We start from the raw sequence: 16,843 nt of genomic DNA, 5'->3' as shown, positions 1-16,843 counted from the left end.
ACACTGTTCGTAGATCATTATGATTCCAAATTAATTCTCGCGCGCCGCGCGACACTTTCGGACGCGACGCTCACCGCGACGACGGCGTTATCGCGGGCGTTATCAGACAACGAGGCATCGATCGATCATCTATCAGTCATCGGGTTCGGGTATCGGCATCGGGCGTCATTCGTCCTTGCCGTTCTCGCGCCGTGATCCGCGTAATCCCCGGTTCCCCCGGCATTTTGGTGGCCGAGGAACGTCGTCGCGCACCTGGCCCGTGGAGCTGCACCGCGCTGCACCCTCGCACTGCCGTCTGCCGTCCTACCTGCACCCTCACCTTTATCCATTTTCTCTCTCTCCCTTCGATGCGCGTTCGCCGCGCGTTGCGGGGTGCAGAAAGTGCGAGCGAGTCGTGAAACCGCTACCGTTGACGAAAAGGAGAAAGGGGGGGGAGAGAAAGAAAGAGAGAGAGAGAAAAAAAAGAGATTAGGAATTGAGATCGGACCGGACGATCCCACCTGTGTGTGATCTGTAATCTGTGATCTGCTTGTGATCCCCTGCGTCCCGCGATCCCGACGGACGTCGTCTCCAGCCGAGACCGAATCCCCCCTTCCCCTCCCGACGCGATGGACATCGACGCCGAGACCTGTCTCAAGGACTGGAACGACCTGGCGCAGGACTACAAGGAACTCGAGGTGAGAATCTCGAGCCCCCTGTAACAGAGAACGGGGCCGACGAGGTTAGGTCTCGTTCCCCTCGCGTCACGTCTGAGGGGGAGAGAGAGAAAGAGAGAAATCCGTGGTCTCGCCGATTTTTCGCGAGCGTCACGCGACGCTCGCGTGGCCTTGACGATAAAATCGATCACGCGCGAGCGATCTGGCGCCGTGTATTTTTCAGGATTAATTAGCGATTCCGATTAACGATGCTGCATTTTAATAGCGAGTGATGTTGCGGAATTTTAATAATAACCGCGATAATTGTAGCGCGCGCTGCGATTCCTCATTATTTTATTTTATGCAATATGACAGTTGAAGAAATAAAGCAACATGAATGTATGAATGTATGAATTATGCGAGAGATAATAGAAAAAATACATAATGTGATGTGAGGAATAGTAAGAATAATCAAATGATCATTATCGATTGGTTACGAATCACACTTGAGATCTGTGACCATCGCTCGTTAACTGATAATCAAGATATTGGAGGATATCGCTGTGGTGTTCTAAAGAGACATTTTTATTTGCAGGCACTAAATAGGGAATATCTTTTGAAATTGGAAGAAATTGGTGAGCTGCAGGCAAAATGTGTCAAAGGTATCGCCCACCAGAAATACCGGATGGGTGTAATATCCAAGTCCTTGAAACAGTAAGTTTGCACAGTGTCAGCTTGCATATTTTTCTCAGAAGGATATGCGATATGATGTTTAAGAATTTAATTATATTAATTATGCAAGCTAATATATTTTTTTATTAAGTATTTACAAAAGTACATTGATCGGAATAATTGGAGCATCCGTAATTGTTGAAATTGAAGTATTGTAACCGATAATCGGTATGATTTTTATATTTCCAGGCTGAGCGTAAAAGAAGCACGAGGAGACTTGCGGAAATCTATGACGAGGAGGGAACAGCAGCTTAGGGAGATGGAACAAACGCTACCTAAACAAAACGGCGTTTACTTACAAATTATTCTGGGCAGTGTCAATGTCTCCATATTAAATAACAACGACAAGTATGTTACTGTTAAGGATCAAATCTAACGCATCTCTCGTATCCAGAGTGATTTTATGACGATTGTTTTCAGATTCAAGTACAAAGACGAATATGAGAAATTTAAACTAGTGCTATCGGTAATTGGATTTGTACTATCTGTATTAAATCTATTTACCAATATAAGGTGAGATACTGTTATGTTATAACTATTATCTTATATTATAACTTATATTACTAAATTTAGTAGTAATATAAGTATTCTTGTTTATTATACGAAAATTTATATATATTATAATAACCTTTATTGTATTTCCCATTTCAGGACCTTAGAACTTAGTTTCATGTTTCTCCTCGTCTGGTACTATTGCACGTTAACGATAAGAGAAAGTATACTCAAAGTGAACGGATCAAAAATTAAGGGCTGGTGGAGATTCCATCATTTCCTCTCGACAGTGATATCTGCTGTTCTACTAGTCTGGCCAAACACGGGACCGTGGTACCAGTTTCGCCGCCAGTTCATGTGGTTCAACGTGTATATCAGTAAGTGTTGTATAAATTTTTAGCAAAATCTATCAAATCTATCTTGGTCAAAAATCTGTCAAGTAAATTGTTTGTATCTAGAATTTAAATGTAACTTTCAATATTATTTTATTTTTAACTGCGTGGCTTAACTTTGATATCCTCATTTTTCAGGTGTAGTTCAGTACTTGCAATTTCGGTACCAACGCGGCGTTTTGTACCGGTTAAAAGCGCTGGGCGAGAGAGACAATATGGATATCACCATCGAGGGATTCCATTCATGGATGTGGCGCGGTCTCTCGTTTCTCCTGCCGTTCCTTTTCGCCGGTTATTTCTTTCAGCTTTATAACGCGTACACGCTATACGAACTATCGTACCATCCAGAGGCGACGTGGCATGTATCGGTGCTCAGCGCCATGTTCCTCTTACTATTTGTGGGAAACTCGGCCACCACCATCATGGTAATCCCGCAGAAGCTCGTCAAGGAACGCGTCAAGGAGCATCTGTTCGCGTCTAAGCCCGTTCGCAGAAAGGAGGGAAGCGCGCACGATAAGGACAATAAAGATGAAAAGAGTGAGTGAAGGAAGGACGTTGAGAACTTCTAGCCTTTCTGGTGAAATCGAGGGCTCGGCTGGATTATGAAAATAAATTAGGAAGAATTGTAAAGGAGAAGATGACTACGCTATAAAATGGTGTTGGTGCTGCTGGCTCTAAAATATAACGAACAGTACTTTGTTGCGTTAAGCAAAGGTGAATTAATAACACATACATACACACACATATATGACGTGAGTGACTGATCACAAATAAAGTTTTTATTTACTATACTCTTGGATAAAGTCCATTGTCAAGTGCTTTCGAGAATATTCTTTGTACTCTCAACCGTCCTGAAATAAACTTGCCTAATTCTAATAATAGGCTTCTCAACGAATTTCAGTCAATTTTTTTTAATATGAGACAATATATAAAAGTCTTTAAATAATTGTCTATTATTATTTTTTAAAATTAAGTGATAGGCAGGAACCAGTTAAATCTATTTCAAATCAGTTGAACGCTATAACTCGAAATTTTTTGTCTTTTATTCTCTTTTGTGAAAAATGTCCATTTTAAATATTTAAATTATTTAAGCATAAGAGAGTGTTGACGTCTCGATAGTTTCGATTGGAGAAAAATTGATTCCAGATTAATCAAACAATCGTTGCAATTTATTCTATTTCATTCCGGAACACCTTGCATATGATTCTCGCTCGGATTATGATCATACCAAACGCATTTATTTTTTATTGAATTAATAACTTGTGATATCGAACCATGGTTCGATCATGACACGCAATATGACACGCAAATATTGACGCAAAACCGTGTGTTTGATAAGAGGCCAGTTAATCTATTTCCGGGGAATTTATATATATATATATATATATATATATATATATATATATATATATATATATATATATATACATACACAACACACAATGCATATGTAAGTGCATATATACAGGCTGTTTCTTAAAGTCTACTAGTGAAATTAAGTGAAATTATGCTCACATTTGATGAAATACTCTGTATACACACATCTAAATTACGTAGTCATTCTACATGCAGATATATATATATAAATATACATATTATATAAGTACCTACATATGCGATATCGCGTTTACGAGATATCACATAAAGGACACGATTCGTGCATAAGTATCATGTATAATCATGTATAATTATGATATATTTTGCACCACATGTATTTATTGAAATGTATTTACTCATGTGTAAATAAATATGTACCGAGCCTAATCCTACAACGAGAACTTGCAGTTGAGAATTACTTACGCACCGAGTCGCTAATCTAAGTTTTTTTTCTTAAACACAAATTTCTCTTTCTTTTTCACACTTCTATTCCGTCCACGTCGCACGTAAGCGTGAAAACGCATCTTGTGCCGGGTTCTCTTGAACCCCCCGCGAGAGAATATATATACTTTACTGTATGCATAATTTATAACAATCTTTGTATGTAATACAATTTCTGTGATGCATTGTTTGGACACACAGCCGCGCATTTTATTACAATTAATAATATATCTTTCTTGTGACGAATTAAGGAACCGCGTGGTGTGTGCACATCTCAATGAATTTGATTTAATTAAAAAATTCTCAATTTCCCATTTTCTTTTTCTTCAGTATAATTTTAGATATTATAATCTCAACTTTGTCTTAAAAAAAAATTCCAAAGATGCTATTTCTATCAAGGTGATAAAGATATGCGATCGATGAATCAATAAATGATATGTCAACTTCTAGGTCCGCCAAGTTTAAAGTATATTGAGTGATCTAAACGGAAAGGAGGAGACCGGCTTGCGCACGGTATAGTACGGAGTAAGACCGGTGAGAGATGGAGAACCGGCTACGTCACTGTCTGGAAAAGCAACAGTTTAGTCATTGCGATCTACGACGCTTAGGTAAGCCCATCCAGTTCGCTTATCGACGTTCGCCACGAGCGTACACGTCCGCCTGAACTTTGCACATCCTATTATACCCCGTACTGTCTGTACATTCAGGTGAACAGGTGCGCATTCAGCAGCCGAGATGCCGGTGAGGATCAATTGGCCCATGCTGACGGCGACGGTCTTTCCTAACATTGGCGGCTTGGTCGGCGGCTACGTCACCAGGAATAATATTATTTGGTACGAGGTGAGGATCAACACCGCAAATGCGTCGCAAGAGATCACCTCATTGTCGCAAGATATTGCGCGATATGAGAAATGAAGACCGCGCTATCCCGATTGGGAGAATATTACGTCGGTATGCGCTTTTTCTGCGGAATCTAATTATAAACTCGCGAAATCGTTTGCAGGCGAAGGTCGCCTGATATGCGCGAATCGATACAAGAGCGATTCGCGAAGTAATGTGGTGCTACCTTGCTTTTAGAATGAAAATCGGGACTTGTGCCTCGTGTACTGTGTAACGAGAATTGTTACTGCAATATTATTTATAATTACTTGTATTTATATTTCTTTATAATCTGATATTTATAGTTATAATAGTTTATAATTACAATCTTAATTTTATGGTCATATATAATAAATATATATTATGCATTATATTTATATTTAGAAATGATATACGTATACTGCACGTATTCATCTAATTTTTCGCACAATTGAATGTTATCTATAACCGTCATCATAAGCTTAGAGTTACATAATATATTTATCTTGATAAATTACAGTTCGTAACCTGCGATTCATAAATGCAAACTCCAGAAAACGGATAAAATGTACTTGTCCGAAGAGTCAGTAATTCTAGCAAATAATCACAATCCCGCGAATCTGTAATTATCTATTAATTCGATTATTTTCTCTAGGAATTCAGTCCTTATACAACCTCTCGTTCAAAAAAGGAATACATTTAATATATCTTTTCTCGCGGATGACGTGTTCTTCTATTATCTCGATATGTCTTTTCTTCTATATGATCTTCATAAATATGTACAGTCTTTCAAAAAAAGAACTACGAACTTTTGAGGCATACATCCGTCCATAAATAAAAGATTTGTATTATAATAAACGTGTGTCCTAAAGTTTACATTTATTATGAGATACAAATAAGGTGATAGAAATTCAGTCATATAGGATTCGTCTTATTGACAATTTAAATGCAACTTGATTTGTTTAACGGATGGCTCGATGTAATAAACGAAGATAGAATGACTATGAATATCGATCGCCAATGACGAGTATTCAAACAATGATTCAAATAGAGATATGTGAATCACTACAAAAACTTGATAATGATTAATTATGCTTATGTAATCGGTGATTGAGGGCAGTCTGTGATTATTTCCGTCCGTGAGTGTCATTTTAAAGGATACGTAAGAAAAAGATAGGTTGTTTCTTTAAATATTCAAGAGAAAAAGTCTCGTGCTGTTTCTCTCGGATATTTATCTCGCAAAGTAAGCGTCGATACGTTATCTCGGGATGCTTTTATTTCGCTTACACAAAATCTCTTTTCGTGTGAGAGAAAGAGAAAGAGGACTTAACTTAAAGAGCGGCCAAGCAGCACTTCTACCTATCGCCAATCGCGGAAATGCTCAAGTGTTTTACAATAAATTACACCTTACCGCGCTAGTGATATAACATGTAATATATCGCTTTTGTACGTATAGATGTGTCCGCCGCGCGCTTTAATCCGTTTCACCCTCGTTCCAGTCGTTGAAAAAATCGAAATGTATCCCGCCGAATTGGGTATTCGCACCCGTGTGGACCACCCTCTACTGTACAATGGGCTACTCGTCGTACCTCGTGTGGCGAGACGGAGGTGGCTTCGAGGGAGCGGCCGTACCGCTCAGCCTTTACGGCCTCAATCTCGCCCTCAACTGGTCGTGGTCGCCGCTATTCTTCGGGGCTCACAACATAAAATGGGTATTACATCGGATTTTACATGCACATACACACGCGCGCATTACGTTAATCGTAAATCTCTGGGACTGTTCGAGTGTTTTCCGTATAATTTTATCTTCATAATTATTTATTACTCAAATAATTATTGCTACTGGAAGATATATCTATGCTCAAGATAGATCTTTTTGAAATTCGCAACACTTAAGATTAATCCTAATTATTCGCGAATAAATATGACTAGTAAAAAAAAAAAGAAATAGAAAAACTAGAAATTAATTTTCTTGTCAGTTTCAATGATAATTACGAAGAAGAGAGCATGTATTTTTTCAAACCGACTTAAATCTATATTTCTAAAAATAAAGATTACATATAATCAACAGAACATTATAAGAATATCTTTGTATACATAATCTTCATCTTTTAAAATATGACATAGTTTCTTTTTAATTAAGACGATCTAGAAAAAAAAACAAGCTATCAATGCCCGAATCGCTCGAACGATCCCTGAATCTTACAGTGATTTTAGACCGAAGCGAGTTCAGGGATTACTTTGGATGCGATTAGATCCAACTTTTGTGAACTCACGTTCGGTTAGAATCGCGTTTTATTGATTTTATTAGAAAACCTAATAAAAAATAAGTTTTTTGTAATTATTTTCTAGTGCGCTTTCAAGATAAATTCCTAAAACAAGAACGGATCAAGCATGTGTGTTTCATATAAAATTCTGACATAGTTTTATAGATCATTTTTGCATTAATCAGAGTGTGGCGTGTGGCGTCGTTAAGCGCTTTCGGAGCAATCCTACGTGATTCCGCTTCGGTCGAAAATGTTATTAAGACTATCGTTTTACATTCGTGCACAGGCTCTCTACGAAGTTGCGGCGTTGTGGGTCAGCACGGCAGCGGTCGGGGTCGTGTTCTACCACGTTAATCCCGCTGCCGGCTATCTCATCATCCCCTACGTCGTGTGGAACTCTTTCGCCGCGGCGTTCAATTACATGCTCTACCGGGATAACAAACAGCTCCCCGCCGTTGAAAAAGTCGAGGGAAAGAAGAATTAAGCTTATTTACATACAAAACGAATAGAGAAAGGGGAGAAATAGAGACACAAAAACACGGCGGTGCCGGGTGGATGTTCGCTTAGAAAGACAGCATTCCTCACGAGACTAATGTTAATGGTGGGCTCAACGAGTACTTTGAGTATATAAAAATCGAGTATTCGCATTTATCTCTGTTAAAGATGTTTTGTGAAAGTGATAAAAAGAAGAATATCGCTGCAAAGTAATTCCTATCAGAATCTATCATGTTTTTTTTACTTACATCAATACAGCATATTGAATGGAATACTTTGTAGCAAAATTCTTTTTTCTTTCTTAGTAAAAATTTATTGCATAAAAAAAGATGGCGTGCGAAAATACTCGTTATTCAAAGTTATTGAAAAACTTGGTATTTTTGCATTGACGTGACAAGTTTATCACGATTGGCTGTTCTATTTAGTCTTAAAAAATTGAGATAATTGAGTGCCCATTATTCACTATTTGACTTTCGTATAATCGCCATTATCGTTATTGATCACTTCAGTCATTTGTTCGACGAACGTCGGGTTCGACGAGACGTGCCTTTGCATTGAACGCACAACGCCGTTAGTATACACATGTTTATTGATCGATATACGAAACAAAGATTAGTTAATCGACCACGTGTACGTACATTATACAATGTAATATCTTAATTATACCAAGCTTTAATAAATCATATGAAGTAACCTGGGGACAGGATGGATGGGGACAGATGGTGTGGACAGGAAACTTTCACTTTCTTCTGTCTATCCTATTCCGCGTGGAGCTACGGAGCCTTCTTTTGAATCAATTAACCTTGATAAAATAATGTCAGCCGCGAATTCGGAGAGCTCTCCCGCCTCCGTTTAGAGCTGTGGCATCAATCACGCCTTTTGTACAGAATAGGGCAGAATATATTACACAAGAGCGATATCGAGTATGATAGTACAGGCGGCTGCTCGGGCGGGATCTCTTTTAGGCGGCTGTTGCCGCCGCATTCAGCTGCCGTGTTTCACAAGCGCTACGTGGGTTCGGTTGCGTAGATGTAGCCTTGCTGTTGTAGCACGTAAAGCCGCTTCTCTACTGCCTCTTTGTCTGCAATTAATGGCAAATCGTGATTACTATATGAACAATAGAATTGAGGAAAGATTATTTTGGTGAGATAATCTAATTTTATTTTAAATTATAAGTAAGTGAAAAAAGAGATTTAATAAGTACTTATTATTTATTACATGATGTGTAAAAAGGTACTGCAATTGGATAAATTATTAAATTGGCAAATAAATATTAAGTTGATGTGCAAATGTGTTTTCATGTAAAAATAAGATCTCAAGTATAAGCTGAAAAAGAAATTACATAAATGATGAGAAATAGTAGAGATGATATTTTTACTATTATCAAACATATCTTTTCCAAATCTTTCAAAACTGTAAAAAAATAAATTTTTTTACGATTTCGAAAACTTCAATCAGCGCGGAGACAAAACATACATTTGATAAGTAGAGCTCGATCCTGGCTATGGCTGACATGCTGCGCTAACGAATGCAATAATATCTGCGCCGTGTGATATCGCTGGAAACATTCGCCGCCTTTTCCAAACAGCTCGTCCAATGCCGCTGATTGACACTGTAAAAGTATAATCACATCAAATACTTACAATCGTTTGTTAATTGTCAAAACCATAACATATATTCAGATATACTGTATAAAGAAATTAGAGGTAATAAGCGCAATTAAGAAAATATAAAATTATTACGGTACCATGTGAATCGCATGATTGTACAGTATCTTGTCCGCCGTAGCTCCTGTTTGACGAAGAAGGCCCACGCTATTCAGTTGCTTGCATTCCATTAAACACAACTTAAATTTCTCGTTCATGGTACTGACAACTGCAATATTAAAAAAGAGAACAATTTTATTTAAATATAGTTTATATGTAACTCATACACCAACTTTAAATTCAATAAACAAATCACATACATTTAAATGGTACTTATCGCAAAGAAATTTGTTCTTAGTGAGAATATAGAAACTTAATACATTTCGGAATTGTAGTTTCACAAACGGTGAAACGCAGAACACACTTCGTGAATTATACTTCGTGAGATAGAAATAACAAAATTTTGCGTCACGTTCAATTTTATATTACTTTAGAACATAATTGCAAAATTTCTAGGATTTTTTTAGAATTTTAAAAATTCTAGGATTTAGGATCTGTTTTAAAATCCAGGGTTCTAAATCCTAAAATTAAAAGTTTTTAAATTCAGAATTTTTAGAATTTGTGAATGTATGTGATCTGTTGTTAGATATCAGATAAAAAATAAGAATAGAAACAAACTACAACGACAAATGGCGATAAGATTCCGGTGAAATGTGTAGCAAGCTTGAAAAATATGAATCTGTTAAACTCGCATAAATGCTACGATAATCTACTACGGGAATCATTTACCTTCCTTCACGGTGGCTGTCGGTTGCAGCCTTCCGGCTTTGAGTTCCTGAGTGGCCAGATTCAGGCCGGAGCTGAGCCACTGAAGGGCTCGTACCAGAAGGATGACCTGCTCGGCGCGTTTCCTGGTGGCCGCATTACCAGCCTGTTCGATGCTGCCGAGAGGCGCCGGTTGCTCGATATTGCCAAGCGGGCCAGCCCTGGATCTGGCGACTTCGCATACACATTCGCACAATGCCACGACGAAATTCAACTTGGCCAGGATCTCGTTGTGCTCGCGCTCCATTATCGTCTCCTCCGGTAGCTCCGGCGCGATAAACGTTAATGGACGATCATCGATTGTCGTCGGTGGTATATCCGGAAAAAGACTTTGGAAACTACCGGCTTCTACAGACGAAATGAATAATTGACAGAATTATTACAAGATTTAGACAGTTTTTTTTCTAACATAATGTATTTATCTAATGTAATGTATTTTTACTAGGAACAAAATGTCAACTGAAGTGATGATTAGAAATTATCAGATTATGAGTCGGTGGTTATTGAGCGGCACTGAGATATAATATTCCGCAAATCTCAATACGTTGCTCCAGCCAACGAGTTTTTTTTATAAAAATGGTTAAAGTATTACCAGATATTTCTGGAAGGGTGACGGCCCTAGTGCCGAAGGGTATGACAGGCGAATGCCTAAGAGTGTTGTTGTTATCTTGAAAAGCTCGCGAGGTAGGCGAGCCAAGTACCGCTAGCGGACCTGTGAGCAATGGCGAGGATGCGCTGTTATTACCCGTGGAACGGCGCAACGGTGAGGTTCCGCTCGGCGTGTGCGAGTGTCTAGCTACAGGGCTGACCTGCCAGGTGTTAGGCGGCGGCGGAGTCTCGCTCAACCTAATTTTTGATAAATTAGTTTTATTCGATTGCCTTATTTCACTTTTTTTTCCACATAGAAATGTCCCAAAAGCCTATACCTTTAATGACAAAAATAAAATAAAATAAAATAAAAGTTTCGATAAATTATTCTTACAAATGAATAATTCGATACAATTTATAAAACAAATAGCGATTCGAGATTAATAGACTGTTAATTGTTACACCATAGATCTGATTGATTTGTTCCATTGACAGTTGCAAAGCGAAAAACTTAGATTAAGATTTTTTAATGAAATTCTATTAAAATTATAATATATGATTATTTCGATTAATAAAATTACTTCTCTTTTTCCCTCTCTTTCGAAATCTTTAATTTTATTCTAATTTGAGAAAAAAATCAGTGTAAAAAAGGACCCCACACAACTTAAATAAAAAAAATATTTTCGGTCAATTTGCTTAGATTTGTGATATGTTGTAATTTTTATGTCCCAATGAAAAGTCTCAAATTTTGTCAACTTTCTATGTGATTAGTCTCTTATAGGCATTTGAAAATCTCCTACACAAAAATCGTTCGTATGTTTGTATACACGAGTTTGCACTTGTATGCCTGCTCGTGTGTATGAATGCTTTGCCGGCAAAATATTCATGAACATTCACATACAGATGCAGGAAGAGGCACACAAGTGCAAACTCGTGTATACAAACGTACGAATAGTTTTTGTGTAGATTTTCAAATAGAGATTATAATTCAGAAACTAATCATAGAAAGTTTATGAAATTTAAGATTTTTCATCGGGGACACAAAAACTCCAACATTTTACAAATCCAAGGAAATCGACCGAAAACATTATGATTTTAATTATTTAGAAACTCGCAAAGAGTAAGAAAAAAATTGTCTTTGACTCGACTGTTCGAGGACATGCTTCACATGCCGTACCTTCTGCCGGGCGGAGTGCCGATGACAAACTGCACGCTAGGCGGACTGAGGGAACCGATGTCCGGTGGGTGACTTCTGTGGGAATCCACACTGCGTTTCATGCTGATCGGTTGTGAGCGGGGCACGACGCTACTGCCAGAACGGGCGGGATTCGTCGAGGGAGATTGCGGTTGCTGAGCCGCTGCATTTCGTTGACATGGAACGGGAATCGGCTCAGAAATCGGCAGGTAGCATGGTCTGGGTGGACTGATGGCTTCCCTGCTCGTCTGTCTGGTATATCTAGTAAATAATTACAGAAAAAGAAAAATAAACACAATAATGTGAAAATAATTATTATTGGTCTAATATTTAAAAAATTTGCAATTCTATTTAAGTTATATAAATTGATATATTTAAAAAATAATAAAATGTCACGTACTCGCCCAATTTCGATAAGCACGGCCGGGGTGGACTGACAGCTTCTCTACTCACTTGTTTGATATATCTGGAAAATAATCAGATAAATATTCAAGCATTCTAATAAAAATATTTTGTATCTAAATAACAAAGGAAACATAAAGATATAAAAATATTTAAAGATTATAAAATCAACTTTGTACAGGATATTTCAGCCAATTCCCCTTGATTAAATTATTATTAAAACTTTTTCATAACTTTTACTAATATATTCTTTCGTTTCTTTCAGATCATCACTTATTATGCACTTACTTGACTGGCGGATTATTGTCAGTATCGCTACTGATGTCGCTCGGCACAAGGACGAAGTCATCCTCGGGACTGGAGCAAGGAGTCTCCGTCGTTTCGGGCTCCGATCTGTTGACAATCGGCGTTCCTTCCTCGATCGGAATCGACATTGTCCCCGGCGATGCCGGCAGTTCGGTAGGCACAGGGCTTGGACTCGGACTCTCTCGGACACCCGTGAGAAACGGGTGACCAAAGAACTGGTCGAAATCCATGCGGTCACTCGCTTCGCGCCTCAACAGGCCCATTAAAAGATTCGTCAGCTCCGGTGATGTTCCAGGAGGTATACTAAAAAAAGAACGAGACACATCCACATGATATTCTTTCTCTTTTATATTATTTTCTACTATAAAAAAATTTCTTTTTAATATAAAATAAAAAAATAAGAATTTAGAGAAAGGCCAGATGAAAAAATTAAAGGAAAGTAAAAAGCCAGTACGAAATATATATGGTGGCGTAATAAAAAAAATCCAGAAAAATATAAAGAATCCGCTATTTTATAAAGAAACATTTCTTTATTATATATATATATATATATATATATATATATAATATATAATATAAAATTTAGATCTTTTTCCTTCCAATTCCAATATAAATTCAATATACTAACATAGAAGAAAATAAAGCTTCTATTAAACATTACATATTTCTGTACCTAGGAACAAGATTAACAGTATTCTCGTAGATCGACTTGAGTGCATGAGGATTATTTGCGGGATGCGGTGCCTTCCCGGTGAGACATTGGTATAATATCGTGCCAACCGACCACAGATCCGCCTTAGCGTCATATTGAAGAGACATAATGACTTCGGGCGCCATGTACATCGGCGATCCACACAAAGTCGCAGCCATTACGCCTTCCTGCAGGAACCTAGCAAAACCAAAATCCGCTGAAACAAAAAAAAACGTATTAATATTGTATAGATTCTTGTAACGGCTGATGCCGCACGGCCCGATTACGTGTAAGTAGCGTGTGCGAATTGTCGAACAGGTGGGACGTCGAACCGCGGTATCCGAGACCGCGGCGAATATTCAATGTCGCTCTAACAACCGCCGAATAAATATATCGATCGTTCTGAGTCGCCCGGTTATTAACGGTTTTATTTGTTGTATCTCATTCCATTATATATTATAAAATTGAACGTGGAGTGTATCCTAGAAATGTTCGTAATCCGAAGGGCATGAACAATATGAACGATCATTTATAAATTGACAAGTGCCCGACGTCTGAGGCACGCGCGACCGGTGTGCGCATCGCGCGGTCAACGCTGTATTCCTATCTAGAATAAATTATTGTTACCAGCATTTTTGCATTTGTACGTTCAATGGTACAACAAATATCATTTATTAATAAAAAAATTAATATCAAACTAAAAAAAAAGAGTCAAACCTAGTAAAGATACGGAAATGCTCTTACCTATTTTTAATGTTATTTCATGTGGCTGTGGACAGGTTTTACCACAGTTGTGATTCAACAGGATGTTCTGCGGCTTGAGATCCCTGTGGACTATCCCTTTGGCGTGCAGTACCTTCACCGCGCGAACCAACTGCTTGAGAAACAGTCTGATGGTATCCTCAGAAAGAGTACCTTTCGCTATCAGAAAAATACAAATTATTTATACATAAAACCTATTCGTCCTATAACACATTAAAGTTTGATATTTGAAGCTTTCGCGGTTGAAGCCGCATGAATTTTTTATTTAATCAGAGAAAAGCAACCTGATACGGTATCAGGTTGCTTTTCCTCGACTGAAATACTCCCAAAATGTTGGAATCAAATAAAAAATTCACGCGGCTCCAACCCAGAAGCCAAACTCAATACATTAAAGTTTCATTAATTGTCTTTTTTTTTTTTCACTTGATTTAGTTATCATGCGCAATTTTTTTTTTGCAAAAGTTGCGTGTGCTCACCATTTAAATAATCTCCCAAATCTCCACCGTTGCAATATTCCATAACCAGGAAGACATTATGATTAGACTCCTGCATCAAGAAAATATTAATTATAATATTTTCATAATATATACTCTCGAGTATTGAGATTTTATAAATGTGACAGTCTTACCTTGCAATCGTATAGCGCGACAACATTCTCATGATGCAGTTTAGTCAATGCCTGTAAAACAAAGCACAATTTTCCTATAATATATAATAAAAATATGCAATATTTATAGCAAACACACATATTTTTTAATATTTGTTAATAACATTTCTTTTCTTTCTCTCCTTTTTATTTTTATGAAATTTCTAAAATCTGTCACGAGCACAAAGGGCGCACCTTTAAAATTTTGATCTCCTTTTTCAGCAAGTCTTGCGATTTTGCCAAAGTCTTCTTTGTGATACTCTTGATAGCCACTACTAAATTTGGTTTCTGCAAAATACAAAGTAGCTAGATATAATTATTGACTCGATATTAATATAGTAAAAACTAAATTCCATAATAAAGCAAAAAGTAATTGGAATTAATTTAAAAACAGATTAATTCAAATTAAATTAAAAATATATCAAAGTGCAGATTTCTCTCGAAGCTAAAAATTCGTTCAATAGACATCATATTATCTCACGAAAGACGAGACAACATTTCACAAAGAAATCTCAAACAAGCGAGTCCTGTTTTATATTAAAAATCTCAGAATCTCATAATGGGAGTTTTCCAGCAAACGACACAAGTCGACAAGTGTTGTTTTGTCTTTGAAAGCTTTCCAGCAAGCGACACAAGTCCATACAAGTGTCGTTTTATCTTTGTTACTCATTGCCAAAAAAGAAAGATAGAATAACATTTGTCAACTTGTGTCGCCTGCTGGAAAGCTCCCTATAAACATTAGATTCATATTAGAAGTAACTGAGTTCTATTAAAAACAAGCCCCTTATTTATTCTAGTGAGTATTACGCTACGATATCTATCTTGGTAAAGTTTGACAAAGAAGTTTCAGAAACCTGTAAGATCCTACTGGAACAATGGAATCTATCGTTTTTCTATCAAAATACATACATATATATATGTGTGTGTATATATATATATATGTGTGTGTGTGTGTGTGTGTGTGTGTGTGTGTGTGTGTGTGTATATATATATATATATATATATATATATATGTATTTCGATAAAAAAACGCATATATATGTTAAATCTATTTCTTTGTGAAGATTCCATTGTTCCATATATATATATATATATATATATATATATATATGGAACAATGGAATCTTCACAAAGAAATAGATTTAACATATATATGCGTAACATATATATATATATACACATATATATCTATATATACATTTATATATATATATATCTCCCTATATATCTATATGTACATCAGGCAACTTGTAATTTTGACCAATCAATCCTCGTTCGCGAGACAGGTCACGCGAGGCGTGGATCAGGAACGGTATGGTGCTCAGTGCTCACCTTGCGATGCCTGCCCCTGAAGACCACGGCGAAGGCGCCGGTGCCGATCAGGTCCTTGGGATTGTACTCGTAGTCGCCGAGGATCTCCATCTCTCTGGTCCGACGGGCGGTCTCTACCGACGTGCTGGGCTCCGCGGTTTACCAACAACGCGAGGACGCATAACGTCGGCCCCCGCCACCGTCGTCGTCTGCTCCAAAATGACACGACGTTGTCAAATGTCACGCAGCACGCAGTCACAGCCCGTCCCCTCCGCCCCGAAGCGGATCTACATCTCGTCCATCGTTATCGTTGTCCTCAATCGTGGCCGTGGCGGTGGCGTTGCGTCGAATTATACCGCTGTCCGCGGTCCGCCCCGCCGACTGTCAAGAAACAACGCGACACGTCCGCGGCGAGGAGCGGAAGGGGCGACGGGCACGTCCGAAAACACAGGAACACCCCGCGGAGAGGGGACACCTCGCCAGTCGCCACGCACCGCCGCTCCACCTCGGCGTTGACGCAATCGGTCCGGTCCGACCGACGGCCGGGGGACGGGACGTCGGACATCGTCGCGAACAGTCGCGAATGGCGTGACGATCGCCCGCGCCGCCCGCGCGCATCAAGTCGCTGAAGAATGGAATCCCTCAAGCAAAGATATCTTGCATTTTGGACATTCTTCAGATAATAATTCTTCAGATAATTTTTCAGATGATTTTTCACCCGTCGTATATGTGTTTCAGACTGAACTCTGAAGAAATTTAAATTTATATTAATATATTTTACC

The 16,843-nt window shown here is 38.2% G+C and overlaps 3 protein-coding genes across 5 annotated transcripts; 2 read left to right on the top strand and 1 right to left on the bottom strand.

Annotated features, from left to right (window-relative positions):
• Nucleotides 1–70: 70 nt before the first annotated feature.
• Nucleotides 71–3,672, top strand: LOC143907719 (transmembrane protein 120 homolog). 2 transcript variants are annotated; one of them, XM_077424618.1, is made up of 6 exons: nt 71–677; nt 1,231–1,349; nt 1,557–1,715; nt 1,788–1,880; nt 2,019–2,236; nt 2,390–3,672. In XM_077424618.1, the coding sequence occupies exons 1-6, from the start codon at nt 609–611 to the stop codon at nt 2,794–2,796; spliced, it is 1,065 nt and encodes a 354-aa protein (XP_077280744.1). In that variant the 5' UTR covers nt 71–608; the 3' UTR covers nt 2,797–3,672. The 2 variants fall into 2 exon arrangements, with proteins under 2 accessions (XP_077280744.1, XP_077280746.1); XM_077424620.1 differs by lacking the exon at nt 71–677 and adding an exon at nt 941–1,096.
• An 871-nt stretch (nt 3,673–4,543) lies between these two features.
• On the top strand, nt 4,544–8,382 carry Tspo (Translocator protein). 2 transcript variants are annotated; one of them, XM_077424624.1, is made up of 4 exons: nt 4,544–4,677; nt 4,777–4,909; nt 6,427–6,639; nt 7,481–8,382. In XM_077424624.1, the coding sequence occupies exons 2-4, from the start codon at nt 4,805–4,807 to the stop codon at nt 7,676–7,678; spliced, it is 516 nt and encodes a 171-aa protein (XP_077280750.1). In that variant the 5' UTR covers nt 4,544–4,677; nt 4,777–4,804; the 3' UTR covers nt 7,679–8,382. The 2 variants fall into 2 exon arrangements, with proteins under 2 accessions (XP_077280750.1, XP_077280749.1); XM_077424623.1 differs by lacking the exon at nt 4,544–4,677 and having other exon boundaries at nt 4,687–4,909.
• Nucleotides 6,182–16,626, bottom strand: Atg1 (serine/threonine-protein kinase unc-51-like protein Atg1). The gene is made up of 14 exons (XM_077424612.1): nt 16,083–16,626; nt 14,946–15,038; nt 14,733–14,783; nt 14,581–14,650; nt 14,087–14,263; nt 13,325–13,559; nt 12,634–12,954; nt 12,344–12,409; nt 11,926–12,204; nt 10,753–11,006; nt 10,125–10,508; nt 9,437–9,564; nt 9,166–9,301; nt 6,182–8,770 (listed from the first exon to the last, which is right to left on the bottom strand). Exons 1-14 carry the CDS (start codon nt 16,170–16,172, stop codon nt 8,697–8,699), a joined length of 2,358 nt encoding a protein of 785 aa, XP_077280738.1. The 5' UTR covers nt 16,173–16,626; the 3' UTR covers nt 6,182–8,696.
• Between the last annotated feature and the right edge of the window lie 217 nt (nt 16,627–16,843).

The sequence above is a fragment of the Temnothorax americanus genome, unplaced genomic scaffold (assembly GCF_048541705.1).
Source record: "Temnothorax americanus isolate GAGA-0224 unplaced genomic scaffold, ASM4854170v1 Scaffold87, whole genome shotgun sequence".
Taxonomy (NCBI): domain Eukaryota; kingdom Metazoa; phylum Arthropoda; class Insecta; order Hymenoptera; family Formicidae; genus Temnothorax; species Temnothorax americanus.
The sequence above is the reverse complement of the archived record's forward strand: the minus strand, read 5'-3'. Positions and strand labels throughout refer to the sequence as shown.

Bases quoted from the DNA above. Each gene is read 5' to 3' on its own strand.
- LOC143907719 (XM_077424618.1), top strand. From the start codon at position 609: ATGGACATCGACGCCGAGACCTGTCTCAAGGACTGGAACGACCTGGCG. The intron at 1,350-1,556 runs GTAAGTTTGCAC...TTATATTTCCAG, and splicing joins ATATCCAAGTCCTTGAAACA to GCTGAGCGTAAAAGAAGCAC. The intron at 1,716-1,787 runs GTATGTTACTGT...GATTGTTTTCAG, and splicing joins ATATTAAATAACAACGACAA to ATTCAAGTACAAAGACGAAT.
- Tspo (XM_077424624.1), top strand. From the start codon at position 4,805: ATGCCGGTGAGGATCAATTGGCCCATGCTGACGGCGACGGTCTTTCCT. The intron at 4,910-6,426 runs GTGAGGATCAAC...CCCTCGTTCCAG, and splicing joins ATAATATTATTTGGTACGAG to TCGTTGAAAAAATCGAAATG. The intron at 6,640-7,480 runs GTATTACATCGG...ATTCGTGCACAG, and splicing joins GGGCTCACAACATAAAATGG to GCTCTCTACGAAGTTGCGGC.
- Atg1 (XM_077424612.1), bottom strand. From the start codon at position 16,172: ATGGAGATCCTCGGCGACTACGAGTACAATCCCAAGGACCTGATCGGC. The intron at 14,264-14,580 runs GTGAGCACACGC...TTTTTCTGATAG, and splicing joins TTTGGGAGATTATTTAAATG to CGAAAGGTACTCTTTCTGAG. The intron at 12,410-12,633 runs GTAAGTGCATAA...ATTATTTTCCAG, and splicing joins GACAATAATCCGCCAGTCAA to ATATATCAAACAAGTGAGTA.